This window comes from Phaethon aethereus (assembly GCF_964289735.1).
Source record: "Phaethon aethereus genome assembly, chromosome: 8".
NCBI lineage: Eukaryota > Metazoa > Chordata > Aves > Phaethontiformes > Phaethontidae > Phaethon > Phaethon aethereus.
This window is the reverse complement of record NC_138584.1, coordinates 22,174,003-22,189,175: the sequence shown is the minus strand read 5'-3', so window position 1 is coordinate 22,189,175 and position 15,173 is coordinate 22,174,003. Positions and strand designations below refer to the sequence as shown.

Below are 15,173 nucleotides of genomic sequence, written 5' to 3'. Positions count from 1 at the left end.
CAATATCAGGCAAAACCAAGAGCAAGTGCCATTCTGCATTCCAATATGAATCATTCAGTAAAGTTTTGCAATATATACATTTTATCCAGCTTCTGACATTATAGGTCATCATGCCAATGAAAAAATTTAACAATACAATAAAATCCTTTTCACGGAACTGTTTATGAATTTAATTCAAAAGACCAGACAATTTAATTTCTGAAATTTATATCATTCATATCCATAATCATTTTACATTTCACACTTCATGCTCTCAAATGTTACCCTAGAGAATACTAAATCTTTTTGTCACACATACTATTAAAGACAGTACATAGGTTTATAGAGTTACAGAAGTCTATAATAAGATGTAAAATTTAGTAGGTAATAAGTTATGACATTTTCTAACTAAAACAACATCCAATCTATGCTAATATTTGATCCATTCAAATACAGTAAGTATTTGGATGTTATATACTACCTATTTCATATACTTACAGTGCAAAATAAGTGAGAATTTTTTTCCTGAGCATTTAGGAAATTAAAATCCTTTTTCTTTATCATTGATCACAATCCATTTAAAATATACTCCCCATATACCTAGGCTTGTCAAGACTGTACAATTAAGACAGGCAAAAGTCTGCAGATATCACAAGCCCAATGCGGAATCGGTAGGGTTATTGAACATCTCTAAAATTTGTCCCCATTTTTCAAGTCTAAGGATATAACAGGATTTTGGCTTATACCAAGAAGTTCAGAATTACATTTTTTTCCATTGACCAACCACTCCAAAATGTACAAACCACATGCCTTCCAAAACAGAGAAACAGCTTCTATTTAAACAAATTGTAACACATATTTCAACTTACTATTCTGTAGTTAACGTAATGCCCAGTGAGCTGTGCCTCCAACAAACATAAGAGAATAAACCTTTAAGGGATATATTTTGGGCATTTTGTAAGGAAGCTAGATTCCTTACAAGTTCATCTTTTTCTCCATAGCTACAGACCATGAGTTTCTAATTCAATCTTCTCCTCTGTTTGCAAGATATCGGGTTCTACTGGAGGAACAGGTGGTCTCAGTATAATCTCTGGACCTCCACCATAGATTGACTGAAGAAAATTCCATGTTTCTTCAGATATTTGTCCAGAATCTGCACCTGAAAACATTTTAAAAATTTTAATTACTATTTAAAATAATTCTTCCATTATTTCATTGAAGTCCATAAGAGATACAAAAAGAAAAAAAAACAGATTCAAATTTAATACCCTAATCTGAATTTGTGCTTTATGTTGCACCAGCTATCAAACCCAATGACGTATTTTGTGTTAACTTTATACATCTTAACTCTTACAAGTACCTGCTCTAAACTATCCAGTATTTAAGACACCTCAAGCATACAACACATAAAGGTTCTATGATAAGCATCTTATTGGGTATTTATCAATCAAGCTGACAACTGGTAGCTCTTGGTACACAAGAGGCAACGATTCATATCAATATAAGGACATGCAGTCCCATCAATTACACAGTGAAGTTCAAGGACTCAAGATTCTTGTTTCATCAGAGAAATTAATAATGATAGTAAAGAATAAAAGCATGAGAACCACAGTGAAATTCTTGGAACCCCAGAGAGAAACCACTATTAGCACATTAACAGCCCCACTAATGCTCCTTGTATGTGGCACTGATGAGTCAGCCTTATTTCTTTTTGTTCACTGATTAAAGTCTTTGCTTATGATTCCATTCCTCTGGCTAGAGGTCCCTCTCCTGCGTCAGGTGAGCATCCAACAATAATTAATGATTTTCTGTAACCTTTTATAGTAGCAAAGGAGTATCAGCACATCACCCCTCTAGGTTTAACACAAAGATCCTGTCTGCTACAGTTGAAGTGATTTCTTTACGCTAACCTAGGCAGAGAGGGCAAATTTCTATTCTACCAGAATAAATGCCTCTCTACCTGCCCTACAGCAACTTTCCCCCCGCAATATCCCCATTACATACTATTAATCTGCCTTGTTAAGTCTAATTTCAGCGCCCTTCTACTTAAAACATAACAAAAACAACATAACAAAACACAAACCAAAAAGCCCCATAACAAGGGGACTTCTCCCCCTACCTCTCATATTCTTCTATTCTCACCACCTGCTCCAGTGGGCCTATTACTGTACTTTATGTATAAAAAGTTTTTAAACAGAAAGGGTACAGAGCTGCATATTTGTTTACCTACACTAACTCAACCATGCAAAGCTTCATCTGGAAGTCATAATGCAGATCCTATGCTAGTACTAGTGACATTATGCCTCATTTTACCCATTTAGGTTCAGGTACTCAAAAAACAACTCCACCTCTGTAGGCGCAGGGATAGAGCTTCACACCTGTATCCAGATTCCAATTCTTCTAATGCTCAGGTTTAACTGGACAGGCACAGTGAACTAATGCACTGGGCTTAGGACCACTGGATCATGGAAATATGTAATATTGTAGACTATTTAGTGGTGCTCCCACCTCTTCTCTCATTACTTAAGAGACAAATTTTCCACAGCCTATTCATCTTCATTTCTACCCAAGTTCTAATTTGGTCAACAACTGGCTAATTTGCTATCAAACATTGATCCTAAAATTTATTTTTTTCTACACATCAGTCAGATGCTTTATACCTTGTAGTTGAAGTCTACATTAGCACTTAAATCATTAAAATGTACTGCAAAACTCATGAGTGCAAGAACTTATTCTTCTTTAAATACACTCTTGACATTTTACAATTGGTGAGGTTTATACAGGGCCTAGGGGCCTCCAGTGAACTGCCATTGGTAGGTCCACTGTATGCTGCAGCATTAAGTTAAATTGAGAAAAAAATTCAGTTAAATAAAGGTTAATCATAATGCTGCAATTTTATTTTTTCTTTTAAGCTGAGCTACAATAAATTTAAATATTCATAGGAAGCCTAAAGTCTTTCTAAAGTAGCCCATATTAGGTTTTTTCTCTGTACCTCCAAGTTTCAAATAAATGGTATTAAGCATCTGTCTGAAGAATAACAAAAATCTGTATCTTTGCATGCTAGAGAAGTTTTTGCAATGTACAGTGGCAAATAACTTGCAGAAAAATGACCAACAGCATTTACTCTGTCAGAAGTAGCTCTCAATTAAAATTAGGTTTCAAGATTCAAATAACTACATACAGATATATGACAGTCTAAAAGCCAAGCATCTCCCAATTTATGTTAAGAAAACCCAAATCAAACCAAGTGATACAAAGCCAAAGCACACTTTCACCATTATAAAGTTACTCTGCACCTCCTTATACGCTCTCATCTGCACTTGGATCAGTCTATTATAGATATTCTTTATTTTAAGAATCAGCTGGTCCCCCAAAAATGGGCACAACACAGATTCACTAGGAATTGCCATTTTATGATAACAGTTAAAAAAAGAAATCATAATAAATTTTTCAAACTGCAGAAAATACATCATAAGGAGCCCAAAGCTGCACTATTGGAAACCTACCTTGTTTTAGCACAGCATTTCCACATTTTGTCACTGCAATCTTAGCATTATCAATAGGACCAGGAGGATCTAGTGTGATAGAAAGATGGTTAAAATTGGGAGAGCTGAAAATAAATGGCAGATTGGAGGTGCTGTTTTCAAATGGAAGGAGAAATAGCTTGTTTGTTTTACTGCTTGTTCTTGTACTGCTTAACAGTATGTTCTAAGTTGGTAAAAACTAATCAGAATTTTAATCAAGAGCAAATTTTTCAAAGTATTCATGATCGCAGTAAGTCTTCAAGCAACATAAAACACAAATTAATCCTAATTCTTACCCGTATCAAAGTTGTCCTAGAGCAGACTCAGACAAGATTGTAAAACATTTTATCAGTGTTTCCATTTCAAAAACTTAGAGGCTAAAGCAGGATAAAGTGATATTATATAGTTATTACTCAGTTTTCTATGAGTTTAGGTCATGACAGTGAGGTCACCTTTCCTCCAGAAGCTGTAGCATTATCTATCAGTTTGTACAGCAAAATCCATCCCCCCTTGTACTTAGACCCAATCTTCCTGCTGCTGCTTGTTCCCCCTGCGAACACGCAACGTTCTTTCCACAACTATTCCATTATCTAGTCTTGTGAATTATTTGACTATATTCTGCAACTTGGTTCCTGGATATATTTGTAACCTATAAAACCTGTGTCTTAGATGTTTGTTGCCTTCTCTATCTCTTCTTCCGACAGCCTTCTACCAAAGCAGAAACAATTTACTTAAACAGTACCACTACATGACAACAAAAAAGAAAAGATTTCCCGTATTTTGAAATGAAGCACAACTTACCACTGTCTTTACCCTTTACAAATCCTTCCCATTCTCTGAACCATTGCATACTGATGCAGTAAAACGTTGATGGAGATTCTTCTTCTTGGAATGCTCTATTAAGCTGAAAGGGAAAAGAATCTGTGTTTTTCTGCTTTTTTTTCTTTAAACTACTGAATTATTTTAACCAGTGTAATTATTAACAGCATTAATATTACACTGCTACAAAACATTTTGAAGAACTACTGACCATCAGAACAGTAAACACCTGGTGAATTCCTGAGGTCAGATTTTGATGTAGTGGTAGCATTCATATTAAAAGATGATTTATTCTTTACTTGAGAATTTATTTATTTTTTCCTGGAAACAGCAACAAGTTCTTCTTAAGCACAAGTGCTTACCCATCAAACACTACTGGATAATTACTGTGAAGGCTGAACTTTCATGCAGCAAAAGAAAGCAGAAAACTTATTTTATAAAAATAAAATAAAACAAAACAGTGTTTTGAAAAATTTGCTCCATAATTTTATGGAAGGTTCTTTGTGTGCTGAACTATATATTCATCTATGATTGTTTTTCCCCTAATACTTTGAACAGATGCCAGTAGGATTCCAAGCAAGGCATGGTGAACTAATGCACTGGGACTTTTCATGACTTTTCTTTGCTTCAGTTTAAAAACCACAAAATATTTTTTGTTTGTACTATTTTAAAATTAATTAAAAAAAAAAAAGAAAAATCACATCCTGGTTTTCTGAGTTTCTGTTGCAAGGCAATACAAGTGACGGTATAAATTACAAAAAACAGCTAAGAGTCTCAGTTGGATTTAACTAAATCTGTTTCTATTGTGAAAAAAAGTATTTTTTAAAATAATTAAGATTTTAGGAAGTTTAACATTTTATTCTTTTTCAGAGACTACAGATCTTTTCACGTTGTTATTAAGAAACATGCAAAAAGTCACTTAAATCTTTAAAACCATTATCTTTTACCTCTGTAATAATACAGCTGTACTTCCCCCTTGAAGCCATGAACCTTAAGCATCAACACAACTTCTTTAGGTTTCAGATGGAGTAAGTTTTGCAATCATTCCCTAAAGCAATCTTTATAGAGGATAACAGAATTTTCTGTCTGCTAACCAGTCACAATACTTGCACAACAGTGCATATATTATCATTGCTTATACTGGAAAAATACTGATCGCTAAAGCAGATGAGGTTGACTCAATGTTGTTAATAATTACTATCCAGTGGTAACGCAGACTAAAGCAAAATAAATTACTAAAATGTTCAAATAGCAGTTAAAATATGGGAAAGCTGACGCCATCTCTGAAGTGTGATTAAAGCACACATAGAACTGAAAGAAAACCTGCAATTCTATTTTTCTCCCTCTCATTAAATTAAGATAGCAGAAATGGGACCTCAATATCTCTGCATTTGTTTTCACTGAAAACTTAAAAATACATTTTTTGGTTTAAGAATTACAAGATTATTACTAGTAGTTATTTTACCAGACTCATGCACATAATCTCTAACTTGTGGAAAATCTAGTAGCTGCTTGGTATTAATTTTACAGATAGATCTTTTACAAGATTAAGGCATTTATTTCACACTGAATTATTTATATTTGTTGATGTCTCTAATGAATTTTTAAAAATTAGAACCTGAGATAAAGATTATGATTAACTTTTTGCTGGCACAGTATTATTGCACTTAAACCTTATCAGATTGCACAGAACAGATCGCTGGCAGTGTATAAAGAACAACTGCTCATGTGGCTCCACTCAGTTTCCATATTATAAAAAAAAAAAAATTTAAGAAACACATTAAATATTTTCTCTAAGTACATTTCCATCTAAACAGTTATCTGGGATATCACAAGAATATTACTGTTGGCAACAGGAAAGAAGGGATTCTATATAGGTACACAGATATTTAATGAAGTCCATTTGTTACAGGAATCACCTATGCACTTGTAGTAACCCCTTGAGTCGTCATGAATATCAGGTGATGTTAAAAAGCAGAATGAGTAAGTGTTTACTTTTTTACCCGAATAAACATTTCCAATTCATTTTTCCTTCTTTTTTCAGTTCTTTCAGACTCTATTTGGCAGGTGTGACAAACATACAGATGGTTAACAGCTGGTCCTCCTCCATACCTGCATTAAAAGTAAAAAAACATTAACCTTGTGGGAAATACCATGTAAAAAGATCACGTACCTGTGAACACTGCAAGTGTCAGCTTCTCATTATATGTAACGGAAGTCTGATACATGCCAGTCACACTGATCCACAAATGCCATCGTTTATTCTCCTAGTAATATTTTGTACTCCATCCTAAGACATAATCATCTTCCAAGTTCTGACTGCCTCAAGCTAGTATAAACCATCTCAAACTCTGCTATATCACTACTTCAAAAGGCACTACTATGGGAAGAACAGGTCAGTGAGCAACTACTCCGTTATGTATACACCATGTGTGATTCTAATAAAGGCATCTAAGAAACAGCTTCTAGAAATGTTCCAGCTAGTGCTATCTTAAACATGTTCCCCCATTCCATTGCAGGCTCTTCATCAGTTTGCTACCTCCTTGACCAGCCTCTAAACTTGCTCATTGTTTTGTTCTTAAAAAGTTACTCTCCATGACCCTCCCCCTCCATATTTTCCTTTTTTTTCCTCCAAATACAGAAGTGTTGTATTTTAGCTGAAAATTAAAGGATTATTTCAGTACAATAGCACTCGTACATACAAGTTTTTCGATATATACTCAATCATCCCAACTTAACAAAGACATGTTTCATAAAATGGTCATCTACCACTTAAATTGTACCTCTGAAGATGACACTTTGTATTTAGATTGCATTGATCAGCTCACAGGTTTTTAACTCAAATAGGTCAAGTATGGACTATACTATACTGTACTACTTGAAGCAACTCTGACCCCAAAGTATTTGGAATTGAATAGATGCAGTGCCAGGTGATCAGCAAAATAAGTGTGCCTGGGACTTACATGGACTGGCAACTGGCATCCTAGATGAATATCTCCTTAACACTATCTCAGTAAAAGTCAGCTGCCACCAAATTTGGCTTCCTCACTCTAATTCTCACCCACTGCAGACATGGAACTCTCACATAATTCCCAGATAACAGGAAGACAAAAAGCAGAACATGGTTGCTTCAGAGCTACTCTGTGTTGGAGGCTGTGCATGCCAGTCAGGATACCAGACAGAAAACTGTTTGGCAAAAACAATTCATGCCTTTTTTCTACCTAGTAGATTACTCGCAAAATCTGGAGGACCCTATCATCTCTGGGACTACCTTTCTATCAAATGATTGAAATTTGGTATCTTGTTAAAAAGGTTTATAGAGAAGGGAAATTAAAGAGAAGTATAAAAACATTTTCCTTCAGATTTAATAAATATTTCTGCATATAGGAAATGAATAATGCCTTTGTCATTTGGTTGGGAAAAAAATTCAGTACATCCAAAGTACTGAATTCAGTACACCTTCCACATCTAAGAAAGTGGAAATAAGCTGGAAAAAGTATTGTTTCTATTTTTCCACTTGTGGCCATTGAAACTTTAAAACAAAACAAAAAAAACTCCCAACCCTTTCTCTATATTGCTTAAGTGGCAGGAAATTAACAGATAAAAATATTTAATGCAAGTGCAGTACAGAGTCCTTAAAGTCACCAGCAAAGCTCTTCTGCAGCTTTTTGTTACTTTAAAAGGAGACACATCTTTTAAGAATCCCTCCTTTATAAGCAAGCACTTAAACCTGACCTACAGTAAAAAGCATAGAGTAGTTATATAGAACACTCGTATCTAAGTTATTTTGAAGCGGTACTGCCAGCTGAGGCTATGGATTCAAAGCCAACATAAAAGAAAAGCTGTCTCCAGCCAACAAGAGAACAGGAAGCTAATAGAAAGAGCTCTTTCAAAATACCTCTTGCAAAGCATACTTTTGCTGACCTACTTTGTGTCATTTTGTACATACCATACATGTTTATTGGTTTAATACTCCAGTATTATGCCAGTAACACACTACTATACGCAGGCTTGTAGCATTACTTTGCACAAGCAAATTATATAAATCGGCCATTTGCAATCCCTTCACTTAGTTTGTGCCTAGAGTATATATATTTTTATCTCAGCCAGTAATTCTGAAGTCTGATGTGGCTGTTGCTTGGCCCGTATTTGCTCTCAAAGTGTATCACTGGATTTTTTCCAGTTACAGTACAAAACTTACCTGCTATACAGATTATCCCATATATTTTGAGGTAGCATTACAACTAGGTCCTCTATAAAGTTAGCTTTGTGTGGAGGAACACCTGCAAAAGCAACAAGAGAGAGACTGACTTGTGGATTTTATTGGGGGATAGAGGGAGAGGAGGCTATGTTAGAGGTCTCTAAATAAAATTTAAAAAATTAAATACAATTAAAAAAGTATAACCCTGCACTGCATTCAGAGAAATCATGTGAGACAAGTTTTACCACAGCATATTACTGTACTTAAAGAGACCACTCTAATTTTAGGGTTTTTTATGAGGCTGAAAAGTTTATAAAGAGCAGAAGCGAACTACATGAAAGATTAAAATTAAGGGCTAGAATCCTTTTTAGATACTGATTGCAAAATGCTTCTTAAGATAGACAATTAAAATGTTAAAGAGTGATTAAATACTTTGTTTATCCATGTAAACAATTAGCAAACTATATATTCTTATTTGCTGTAGACCTTTTTGTATTACTTCAGATAACATGAATGCTTGAAAGTAGTGAAATTTTGAGGCAGGCAGAAACAGAGGGGTTTGCAGATTTAGAAGCATTGAGTTGAAGCACATGGTAAGCAACAATGTGCTATGCAGGAATTATTTTCAAGAAGGAAAATCTAGTAGTTCTGGCACTGGTACAACAAGAGTCATCTGCTGTAACCCTGTAAAAGGAAAGCCACAGCCACAAGTCCTCACATGTACACACTCTGAAAATTGCTATAGGGGCACAATATTCCTATGTTAAAAGTTTGGTTCAGCAAAAGGGGCAACATCTCTAACTGCTAATCTAATACAGCTGTATTTTTTATTAGAAAATAGGTGTAAGAACACCACATAGTGATGATTTCTTGCAATGTTAGCACTCAAATATGGATATTTCCCCAAGTATGTTTTGCTTAGTGTAATTCTCTCATTTTTATTAACATTTAGTACAAAATAAAATTTTTATGCTCCTATACAAAATACACAGAATTACTACTCTACTTCACACTGCTATGCACTGGATACTCTGCACCAGAACAATGTTTTGTTCTGCAGCTTTCAAACCTTCTTGTTGCTTCTAGCACGTAACTGAGAAGAAGATTTAGATTGGCAGACCAAAGTATTAAGGATGATGATAAAGTGACAGGAATTTTAAAAATGAGAACATACATGTTTATCAAGCAAGCAGATAAGCCAAACTGTTCCTCTTTAAGAATCAAGAAAGCTTATAAAGAAAATCAAATAAGCAGAGAAAAGAAGAAAAACTTGGAACTTCACACAGTTTCATTTCCAACTAGTCAACTACTAAAATGAGAGAAATAATTGACTTAGAACTACTAAGTAAGAACTACTTACTTCTAATTTACCTAAGAAGTTATAGAAGTTATAATATGAACATGCTATATTAAAATTTCTTTAATTAAAACAAGTGTACATCCCTGTATAGCTACAAGTCAGCAGACAAATTCTTTTTAAATGACACTCAGTTACAGTCTCACCTCCATGCATACAGAGAAAGTCATTATTTGAAATTGGTCCTGGCTCTGCAAAAGTCTTGAATTTATTTAACCACTGTCTGGAAACATAGAACTGCAGAAGACTCGGTTCCATCATACTCAGTAGACCTGATATCCTCCGTCTCTCTCTCTGTGCTTCTTCACTGCTCTTTCTATTACCAAAACAGAAATCATTAAATAAATACATATGCTTTTGTACAGTGCAGATAATTTACTTTGTGAAAAGAAAACTGTACTTTCAAGTAAATTACCTGGGTCATATCTATACTTCAAAGTTCTACTAGAACGAAGTAGTTGACTTAGCATGTGAAAAAAACTTGCATCTTTTATGCACAGCCAGAGCCACCATCCAAATATCTGGCAGGAACCTAGACTGTCACATTACAGAACCATGTGTAACAAGAGTCAGTACAGAGCAGGAAGGGCAGCAAAGACTACTTGCTCTGTTAAACCTATGCTTGTCCTTAGTTCTGACACACCATGGCACAGGTGTTACCATACTTACACGAAAACTTTTGCCTGCTTAGTTCAACAATTCAAAGACCCTTGACAGTTCCCATTCAACCTACCAGCCTGATAAAACAAATAGCTGGACTGGAACAGAGACAGCAGACTATACTGCAGAGGTGATTACTACCAGAGGAGGAGGAGATAAGGCTCTGCCCATCTGCCCATTTCCTCTATGCATCTTTTGAGCTAAAGCTTTGTGAGCTGTACTCCTTGGGCAGCTGCTCCTTACTTACCTTCAGAAGTAAGGCTGAACAGTAAATAGATCAGGTAATTCCCCTACTTTTCCTGCATCCCCCCTACCTTTCTCATTGAGGCTGTTGCTGTCCAGCTAGAAGTATCTCTGCTCTCCTGTTTTTACATTGAACAGAATCTCTCTTTTCCAAAAGCAGGTTTGAACCATTCATTCCATCCTCCAAAACTCTGATCTGAAACTTGACTCAGCATCACACAAAAGCTGTGCCACCTCAGTTAATTTATGGAGTAAAAGTTGGTGCAGATAGCCGATAGAAAAGCTTCAGGTAGACCTAATGGCTATAGCAACAAGGCTAATTATGGTACAGCAAAATTAGACTAAAAGAGTAGGAAAAAACAAATGCTATTAACCCAATTAAAATACATTACCTGTTTAAATTCAGATCAAACTTATTTAACAAAAACCTTAAAAGTCTGAAATTAAATTCAAGTAAGTTCACTTTCCAGCAGTAATTTAAAAATGCATACATATGTCCACTAAGCTTTCTAAAATGCACTGAAAGAACATCTATTTTGTGTGTGTGGTAGTGTTTTGTGGGTATATTCTTTTTTAAAACCAAATTTTATGAATGCTATTCTTTTCTAATTTATTTTAATATGTTTGCCCACAACCAGGTACAGTGGCCTTTTTTGGCAATACAGCATTCCTTTTAAAAGACCTACTGCATCGGACTCACAGGATTAGCTCAGACAGTCGCAGGTACAAGTGCTCCTAATGAAAGTTAAAGCATTCTCAGAACACATCTCATTTCTTGTGCAACTCTGACACAATCTATTTCGCAGTCAACTTTTAGTGGAAATTTGATCTTAGCGCCAGAAGTTTAGAATTTGAAAATTGAGTTAAGTTGCTTTTATTACTTCAAGTACAAAAATTTCTTAGACCGAAGATGATAATAACATGACTTCTCGCATTTCAACTTTCAGGAAAAAAGACCAGCATATAAATTCCCTGAAATTAAATTACAACACAGTACAACCTCTGTTGTTCCACATCCCACCTGCTAAAGACTTTCCACAATTCCCTTTAGCGCTCTAACAGTTAGGAGTCTGTGTGCAAAACCTCCCCTTGTGCAGAATTCCTTTCCTTTAATTGAAAATTAGGTAATCGGTGGCTAGTTCTAACAGTTGCTTAAAAGTTCTCTTTTTAGTCATGTTACTATGCTTTATTTATGCAGATTTAATTTTAATCTTAAGTTCCATACATGTTTTAGCAGTGACAGAGCAAGTGTTAAGGACATAAGTGAAGGATTAAGTCTCTCTCCAGCATAGGCTTTTCTGGTTGGTCAAATTCTTCCATTGTAATTCTCGTGGGGCAGCTGATTTCTGAAAGCTGCCCAACTGCTTAAAAAGTTATGTACATACCTGACAATACGAATACGATCACACTTTTAATTTATTACCTGTAGAAGAGAACATAGGCTTCTGCATTTTGCACTGTGGATTCTGATACTTCTGTGACACTCTGGTCATCAAATTCATACCACAAATTATTTAAGTTGTTGCGACAATAAGCTATATAATGTCCACCTAGAGTGTTAGAAGCAAGAGTCATTAAAAAGTGTCCAGAGCTGCCCATTTTACTCTGCAATACATGAAAAGGAAATAAGTAAACAAAAAGCAAGTCTTAAATGGGAGAAACATAAAGTCATTAGCAGACACGATCTGGGTATTAACTTCTCTCAAACTCAGGATCAACTAGTGGAAAGTTGGACACGGTTTTTCAGCATATCCTTGAAGCCTTCAAGCAGCCTGTTGTCTAATGCACTCCAGAACCATGATATTCAAATCAGTTTCCAAAATGAATTCTTTTCAAATCTTTGTATGCTTTAGAGTAGAAATTAGCATAGATGTGAAACAGCTACATGATATCAAGACTATACTTAACTGTGTTTTGAAGACTATTCATAATATATATTCATAATATTACTAATTTAAAATGCCGATAATTAAATAATCAAATATCTACTAAACTGATTAAGAGAAGCATCATTCAGCAAGCACTAATCGGAAGATGAAAAAGCATCTAGAAAAAATGGAAACAACTTAATCTAAACAATGGATACATCAGGTTTGGGAAGCATGAGGGGGTGGGTAACATCTATAAAAATCTGTGAAGGTTCTGGCTTCAAACTTTTCTTTCTCCTATTTTCCAAATCTTATAAATACTGACAGCACCTGGGCAGAAATGAGCTTGACATATGGCAATGAGACATTTATTCAGCTACTCATGACTATCCATAAATAGCAGTTCCTGCCTGTTTTGGGGTTAATTGGCTGTGATCATCCAAGAGAACATCTTCTAAAAAAATTACTGGCATCTTTGAGCTGCTTTGTGAACTCCTTCCAAAAAAGTAGGGCACACAAAGCATCAAAACTCTAGACAAACGGCAGTTGTCTAGAACAGTTGGTCAACTGGTCTTCTGCTGGCATATAACATTGTTTGTACATTTATACTGTTCACTTTCAACAGTGCATATTGGGTTTTTTACTTAATATTCCAGGATCTGTTACTTTTTTTCCACATACAATTTTACTTAGGTATGTCATACAATTTCAAAGATGCATCAACTCTTTAAGAACAAGCCATCTTATGGTTCAAGGTAAAGATCACAGCATTTATCTTTCATATTATAATTGCCAATGCTCATCTATTTACTCTTCAGTATATGGGTATGATCCCTTAAACAGAAGTGCTGATGTGAACATCAACTGCAAAGACAAAACAATCAAACTCATACTTACTGCTGGCAGTTCCATGATGGCAGATAACAGATAGCAGATCGTAAGTCACTATTTGAGCTGGACTGTCCTTTGCAAGGAAAGGCTGAAGATCAAGGCCTTCCAAGGGAAAGGACACATGGGTCCCAATTTTTGTGGAAAACATAAGTTCATGTCTAAATCTTTTGAGATGAATACACAATATCTGTAAGAAGGATCGACAGATTTACTTAAGAACTATACATGCTACTATTTAATAACTACACTGTACATGCTATCTTTTCCTTTTATCATCCCATAAGGATCACTTTCCTCTATGGCCTGAAGGCAACTATCACAAGCTCTGTGTTCCACAGATTATTTTCTTTCAAATCAATTGTGGCTCAAGGAGTTAGAAATTAATTTGTAATTATCAAAGACTTATCTTACTGACAGTATAAAAACACAGTCCTGAACAGTTACTGACACTGATGCAGCAATGAAGAACATACCTTTTCCCTCCCTCAGTGCACCCAATGCACAATCTTGGCACGAGGGTTATTAATTCTTCCTGATTATTGCAGCCATCAACTCATGTTTTGAAGTGTAAGATTGGATTACTTTTAAAACTTAAAGTTACTTATAGAAAAGATTTCCAGTGTGGCTGTGGTATTTAATTCTATGATCTACAGTATAAATAAGTTCCACAGGCTGACAGTAACACCATAGAAAAGCCCATTCTTCTAACTTTATTTTTTATGTACAAGGTTCACTTTCCTTACAGGGTGAATAATCAAACGCTGCTCACATTCTTAAAACAAATACCAATATGAAGATATGTTTTCATCATATAACATTATAAACACAATTTACTGCATGCAACTCATTAGTCTTACCACATTCCTAATCATGCAGAAAAAGTGCTTTAAAGTGCATGTGTAACAGTACCTCAGGAAATTTTTGCACTTTGCAGAATTTCACTCCATTTCTTAACCTAAGCGAAGAAAAAAACCCAAAAACCAAAACAATCAATACTTAGTTCTGAAACAGCTTTATTTTATTGTGCTGGATCAGCAGAAGTCTAAGCTGAACATTACATTAGTAAACTCAAAATATTTCTGGAATGTAAACTAGAGATGGAGTTGCCAAAATTATACAAACAATGATGCTTCAGAAGAAAAGACAATCTGTGCTGCTGAAAAATTCAAAGCAGCAAGTACAGATAATCAAGTTCCATCTAGCTAACAGTTTCTCTTAGCATAAAGGAAAGAACTTTAAGCTTCATGAAAGCTGATTATTCAGCAAAAAAGAGAAAAAAGAAATCAACTAAATTTATCTTTAAGAAATTACCTACAGCAGATCATCAGTCATATAGCAAGGAAAAACACTCCTTTTCCATAAAGGGCTTCGAGCAGTCTTCAGACCACTTCTGTTTCTTGGTTCTTTAGTATTTAAAGCCATAGATATTTACTTAGTTTCAACACACTGAAGTGACCTACTGCGTATCAGTGAAAACCTGCTAGTAATACAGAGGACTAAAAGCTTTTATGTTATCAATTGAAAATAATTTAGAAAGGTTTAAATTTGTAAGGAACATGAAAAAGAATTAAGCACATTTGGTTTGCAATATGGTATGGTGAGTCAGTGATTCCTGACTCCTGCACCTTTGT

At 35.0% G+C, this 15,173-nt stretch overlaps 1 protein-coding gene across 5 annotated transcripts in view; it reads right to left on the bottom strand.

The window, feature by feature from the left end:
* Positions 1–980: 980 nt before the first annotated feature.
* Positions 981–15,173, bottom strand: part of USP33 (ubiquitin specific peptidase 33) — a gene marked incomplete at both ends in the record, with an annotated part of 37,307 nt that continues 23,114 nt past the window's right edge. For 2 of the 5 annotated variants that reach the window (XM_082003207.1, XM_082003208.1), the window contains 9 exons: positions 981–1,138; positions 3,486–3,554; positions 4,305–4,407; positions 6,326–6,434; positions 8,524–8,605; positions 10,027–10,196; positions 12,207–12,333; positions 13,549–13,729; positions 14,452–14,497. In XM_082003207.1, the coding sequence (XP_081859333.1) occupies positions 981–1,138; positions 3,486–3,554; positions 4,305–4,407; positions 6,326–6,434; positions 8,524–8,605; positions 10,027–10,196; positions 12,207–12,333; positions 13,549–13,729; positions 14,452–14,497 (1,045 nt within the window). Of the gene's footprint in view, positions 1,139–3,485; positions 3,555–4,304; positions 4,408–5,828; positions 6,435–8,523; positions 8,606–10,026; positions 10,197–12,206; positions 12,334–13,548; positions 13,730–14,451; positions 14,498–15,173 lie in introns of those variants that run through there. The other 3 variants (XM_082003209.1, XM_082003210.1, XM_082003211.1) reach the window with 2 other exon arrangements.